This window comes from Anopheles marshallii, chromosome 2, assembly GCF_943734725.1.
Source record: "Anopheles marshallii chromosome 2, idAnoMarsDA_429_01, whole genome shotgun sequence".
In the NCBI taxonomy this organism is placed as follows: domain Eukaryota; kingdom Metazoa; phylum Arthropoda; class Insecta; order Diptera; family Culicidae; genus Anopheles; species Anopheles marshallii.
This window is the reverse complement of record NC_071326.1, coordinates 92,307,547-92,313,600: the sequence shown is the minus strand read 5'-3', so window position 1 is coordinate 92,313,600 and position 6,054 is coordinate 92,307,547. Positions and strand designations below refer to the sequence as shown.

The 6,054-nt window shown below is 37.3% G+C and overlaps 1 protein-coding gene across 1 annotated transcript; it reads right to left on the bottom strand.

Moving 5' to 3' along the window:
- Nucleotides 1-518: 518 nt before the first annotated feature.
- Nucleotides 519-2,276, bottom strand: LOC128707588 (cGMP-dependent protein kinase egl-4-like). The gene is made up of 7 exons (XM_053802545.1): nucleotides 2,253-2,276; nucleotides 2,008-2,187; nucleotides 1,678-1,926; nucleotides 1,465-1,576; nucleotides 1,261-1,394; nucleotides 966-1,190; nucleotides 519-893 (listed from the first exon to the last, which is right to left on the bottom strand). The coding sequence occupies exons 1-7, from the start codon at nucleotides 2,274-2,276 to the stop codon at nucleotides 519-521; spliced, it is 1,299 nt and encodes a 432-aa protein (XP_053658520.1).
- Nucleotides 2,277-6,054: the final 3,778 nt, after the last annotated feature.

Below are 6,054 nucleotides of genomic sequence, written 5' to 3'. Positions count from 1 at the left end.
GGCCTCCTTCACGGTGAGGCGGCCGCCTACTCCGCCCACCGTTATATCCACCACGCGACATACGGCTTTGCTTTATTTCTAGTTGGTTTTATTTGAAACGCTAGTGTGTATTTTGTTTAGCGTCTGTGACTAGGAAAACAGATTAATGCATTTAAGTTTTTTTTTACATTTACGTGCTTAAACATCTTTGTGTTGTATTTATTGCAGTATAGTCTAAATATTCAAACAAAAAAGAAAGCAACTATCTAGTTATGATGTAAAATATCTGTATGAATTTTGTTAAACTTTACAGGATTTGATTTTTTATCATGCAGTATAATTGCTGCGACCTCACTATGCAGAGGTTAGTAATGAAATTTAATCTTTCAACCGTGTCCACCATTGATTTACAATCTGCTATATACGTGCTACTGGCGCTCCGTACTTCCCGAAAACCTATTTTAAATCTTCTCTTACAAACACTGTGCAATTTGGAATTAAACCATTTAGCATAGTTTCCAGTGCTTCCGTTTGCAAAATTAAACCATTTCTTGCTCTATTTGACATATAATCGGCACATCAGCAAACTGCGTTAGGTTTTGGCGTGAATTTCGATGGACGAATTCGCGCACCAGAGTCTTTCGGTAACGCTGCCAGTTTTGATCACGCATGAACAGCTCAAAAAGTCGATCCCTCGGGATGGCCATATCGAGCTTCATGCGAATTCGCAACCAAGTGTTACCCACATTCTGCTCCTTCTCTAATAACCAACCACGCGGAATCATCAAACATTGCACTCGGTTACGGGCTACCACCATTCGATGCGGCATGGTTTCCCCGAGTCCAAACACAGAGCCGCAGCCAAAGGTGCCAACATCTATAAACCGGTGTTCAATTGTTTGCCTTTGAGAGAGCTGGAAAGCAGTACGTGCACTAAGTTTATAGGAAAAAAAACAATGAACAATGCCAAATTAGTCACCCTTTACCTTAGAATCATCCAAGTCAGCAGACGTTTGTTTAGCGACGAATGATTCGTTAGTCGCAATCGGTAACAGCCTGTAGGATCCGCTCCTTTTGGACACTGTCAAACACTGCAGTATCATACATAGGCCACTTAGCACGAAGTATCCATACGTTTTGTCGGTATCCACCGGAAGCTTCTGTTGAGACTCGAACGTAACGATTCGGCTTAGCAGACAACACTCCCTGACCTATGTTGCAAAAGTGAACACGAATATGATAGCACGCAAAAATTCATCGAGTGTCTCACGATTTGCGTACCTGAGCACTGGTCCAATATTTGAAGTAATCAAACCGCTCCAATGCAAGTTGCATCTGTTGCCAACGTTCCAGCAGCGTATGTTTTAGAATGCGATCGAAATCTTTCCGAGAGAGGCACAATAATTCGCAGTCGGCTAAAATGAGCAAACAACATGGAAATTACGCGGGCGTGAAAATATTTCGAAGCTAAAAATTACTGCTTACTGGCTGTGCTGCAAGTAGCTGTCCGTGGACAATGATGAAGTAAAGCAATTTCACCAAACATTTGCCCACGTACACGAACCCCACATGGTGTATCGTTATATGTACGATAGATCTAGGTGAGATGAGAAACGATATTAATCGCCGATGTAAAAAATATGAATTGAAATCGAGTCATTCTAATGAAAGAAACACCATTCCCGATCGAAAACTTACATTGTCCCATCTTACTCGACTGACGACGACCTCTCCATTGGCCAAGAAATAAACTGCATGCGGTTGCTGGCCTTCTCGTAGAATAACTCTTCCTGCACCAAAATATTTGAATGTAGCACAGCCAGCAAAGTCGTCAAGCTGTTCCAAGCTTATATCCCGAAGGCATTCTATCCTCCTCAAGGCTTTGGTCAGAAGCCGTCGGTGATTTCTTGTACGCTCTGCTGGGGGGCTGTTGAGAATCTCCTTTTCCTGATAAAGAAAAAAAACAACATCCACATAATCTATTAAAGCAACGACCACTGCAATTCGGGAATACCTTGAACTACATACAATTATCGTAAGTGTCCCTTTGTGAGTGAGCCGCTGGCCGATAACTGCAACGTTTCGATGCACATTATTGCCGATTTCACGGTCTTCGATTTCGGTGATCCAGTAGCGATTGCAGATCACTACGTGCACTAGGCGTTTGAAGCGAAACTTAGCTAGGCGACATCTTTTTAACTTCTCTTCCTTTTGAATGTCAGTGTTAGTTAAATAAACATGCAAACAAAAAATAAATGAAATTTATTTCTTACATCTGTTTTTTTCCTGGACCCCATTTGTGATGCGATGTGGATGGCTACTTTGTTGTTACAATTCGTGACAGCGTTTGTGTAGATTGTTGCCTATTTCTATTCAATGCATAAAAAATGGTTGCTAGATCGTTGCCTACAAAGCAATGAAAATTACCTATTAACAAATTTTGAAAAAAACTTCTCTTCAAAATCAAATCCTTGTGTAGGTAGTTAAAAATTCTAATTTAATAACGTGTCATACCATAGTCTGTTTATCTTAACTGTCAAAAAGAGAAATGTCAAAAAATAAACGGTCAACGCGGTCATTCGTGATTGCAATTTACAAACAGTTTAAACCTCAACCAATTTACAATTTAAAGTTTTTAATGTAACTGACTATTACAGTAATTAATATTTGAACATATTTTACTGTTACAACTTTTTTTTAATTAGACAGTTTCTTAAAATGATAACAACAGCGTGAGCGTCGCGGGCCGCACTGGAGGCTCTCGAGGGCCGTATGCGGCCCGCTTGGCGAAGTTTGGAGACCCATAATCTATCACAATCTGTTTGAATCATATGCATGTTGATACAGTCTTTTCCCGAGTTACGCGAATAATGCGTGCCAGAGAAATTCGCGTAACTCGGATCCCCTTCAGAATATCGTTTATAGTTAATATTCAGTGAACGATTTCTTCTTTTCACGTTACGATGCACATTAGTAGTTGATATTTCTACTATAATTTCGATAATTAGAGTAATTTTTTGCCAAAATAAGTTTTTAAATATCAAAATGTAACATATTTTTGGGAAAATTTGAAATTTGACAAATACAAACTTTAATTCCACATACAAAATTACACAATTACAAAATTATTGGGATTCGCGTAACTCGGGAAAAGACTGTACCGTTATCGAGCTTACTTATTTATTTCTTGTTTTTATTCTTTGTTGTATTATGTATTTATAATTTTTTTTTTACTTAATTGTACTCCTTTTTTATCTCACACCTCACTACACAAAGTTATAACATGGACTAATGATGGATCGAAAGCTCAAAAGCTTTGCTATTTGAGATCCGCCCCTAAGCTAAACAGCTTTTGGATGTTTTGCATATTTAGTTCGTAGGAAATCACGGATCGCTATTTTCACCATCTTATCAGTGAACAGAACAGAAAAACAGTAAACAACATACACCCCTGAACTGGCAGAACATAAAAATGCGAAACGTTATTTAACGTCATTTGTAGAGTGTAAAAATAATGTTTTTGGACTGCAAAGAAAGGTAATCAAATTGAATGCGGCCATTTTTTACGTTCTTGTTGGTGGAGTATTTCCCGGTTTAGACGGGAAATAAAGCGTAGCTCCTTCGCTGGCCAATTGAACGATACAGTGTAGGCAAAGAAAAACACTTCATATCATACACATTAGATGAATAATTTAGAGTTGGGCGTCATTCTACTGGTTTTTGTAGAAATTTAAGTGACAAACATGTTATATAAACTTAACATATAAAAATTGAGCCGTTTATGCAACTCAATGATTTTTATCCTTTACTTTGAATTATAACTTAATAGTATTCCTTCTTTAGCGGCACAACAACCTCAAGAAGTTAAGGCCTGTCATTTCTGGCGGTCTTTTCTTTATTTATCCGTAACCGGGTAGTCATTCCTGCGTAAGAAGGAATTTTTCTTATGGGATTTTAGAGCGGTCCTGTCGTATGAAGATCGGTGCCGCAACTAATAACTTAATAACTAATAACTTTATAAACTAACAACTTAATACATCACCGGACTGCCCCAATAGCAACAATAATATTTACCAGGCATAATATTCTAGATTGTATGCTATTCTATAGGAAAAGGATAATAAATAAATCATACAAATTCAAACTACCATTACCACATATATTTCCACGCTTTTTGCGATGCGTTTGTGGGAGTGTTTTGAAATATTTTTCAATTTCAAACACCGCATTATAACAGCATTGAACATTATGGAACGTTATCCATTCATCCAATAGCAAATTTAGTAAATATGCAACTACAAAGTGTTGTATTGTCGAAACCAAGTATGCTTAAATGACCTTATTCGTTCGGGCTTTGAGATGTTCCAACGCCTCCAGATCGGGCTTCAACCATGCATACAGTTCCGAGAATGTTTCATCATAATACACAGATAGTAAAAAAAAGCATTACTATTACGATTCAATCTGTTTCCTTCATGGTCGGTTAGATGCTGCACGGTATCCACCCAAGATGTTAAGATAGTGTAAAAGTAAATTTACTATCCATATCAGACTGACAATGAGAAGGACTGTTTCCGTACGTTAAACAATGTAGTTTTCCATTTTTTTTCATCTCCGCAAACCTACTGCTGACGTATGTTCTTCTTGAATTGCACGCAAACGTAAAGTGTTACATTGGGAAGGGCAAACATGAAAAGATTGATTTATTGCTCGGTGTTGTTCTCAGATCACCTTGCCTTCCAGAAGTATGATGGCATTGGATGATTTACAGTGAAAACCTGAACCTAATCGTAAAACTATCATAGCATGTGAAAATTTGGAAGCAAGCAACCAAAATTTTTGGATTTGCAGCAACTCAACAAAAGTGAGTCCAACCAAAAATGTATTTTCTAGTGAGCCCCTGCTAAACGAACACAAATCTTATCAGAAAGTTGGATGTAAATGTACTGTTTCGAATAGATTATTGTGGAGAGAACAATCGGTTGGATAGTTTATTATATAGTTGATAATCAATCATTATTATTAATCAAATCAATCAATCAATTTTTCAATCAATCAAACAAACAACTAAATAAATAAAAAACTAGTAAATTGATGCTAGAATATCAACATTAATCCTTTATTTACACCTAAAACTATGAAGTCAGCTTATTATTTATTCAACAATCATGTTGCCATTAAGGGAGATGATAAATAATTCGTATTTTTCGAAATGCCATAAACCTAACTGAAACCTAACAAGTCATACTATGTAACGTGTAATGTATGTATTGTTTACTTCAGCGTCCCTGAAGTAATGCTTCTGATCTGTAATCTATCCAACGTATGCTTGCGTATGATGTATGCTATGATTGTCGGCAAGCATTGGAACGTAATAATATGTTTTTAACTGTTGACAAGAAGTATAACCGTTGTGTTCCATCATCATGAATACAGTTTTGCCATTAGAAGTGCAAAACTTGGTCTAAACAGGCAAAGATACATAACTTTAAGACACGTTGTGCATACTACTCACATACACATAGTGCATACTACTCACATACAATCTAGAATCAGCACTGTTTCATACGAAGGTACTTGAAAATATTCCTCGTTCCCTTATGGCATGTTTCCCTACGGTGCTCGATCCCGTTTCCATTAGGCGATACTATGAGACAAATGTACGAAGCTACCGTTGCGATAAATCACATACGCAAAATTTGAAAGCGATTTGTTGCATTTGTATTTGAATTTACATTTCACTTTCCAAGCGTGATTCTGCTTTCCTTACCCCAGCATATGTTTCAATGAGTTGCCATTTTCTCTTCTTTTATGTTGTTATTCCTGGAGAGAAGTGGTCCTTTTTGCGCTTCTATTGGAGCATCTGATTCATCCAGCTGGAATGGTTAGCGAAAAAAACGCCGAAAAAAACATCGTAACGATCAGCTTTTTTACAATTGCTCCCAGGCTTGCTTCAATGAGTAAGTAAACATACGTAAATTGAAGTAGGACTATATGTTTATATGTTGGTTGGTACGTGGACAGGTATACAAGAGTGCGTCAGTATACTTGCCGGACTTTATTTTTATTGCCAAT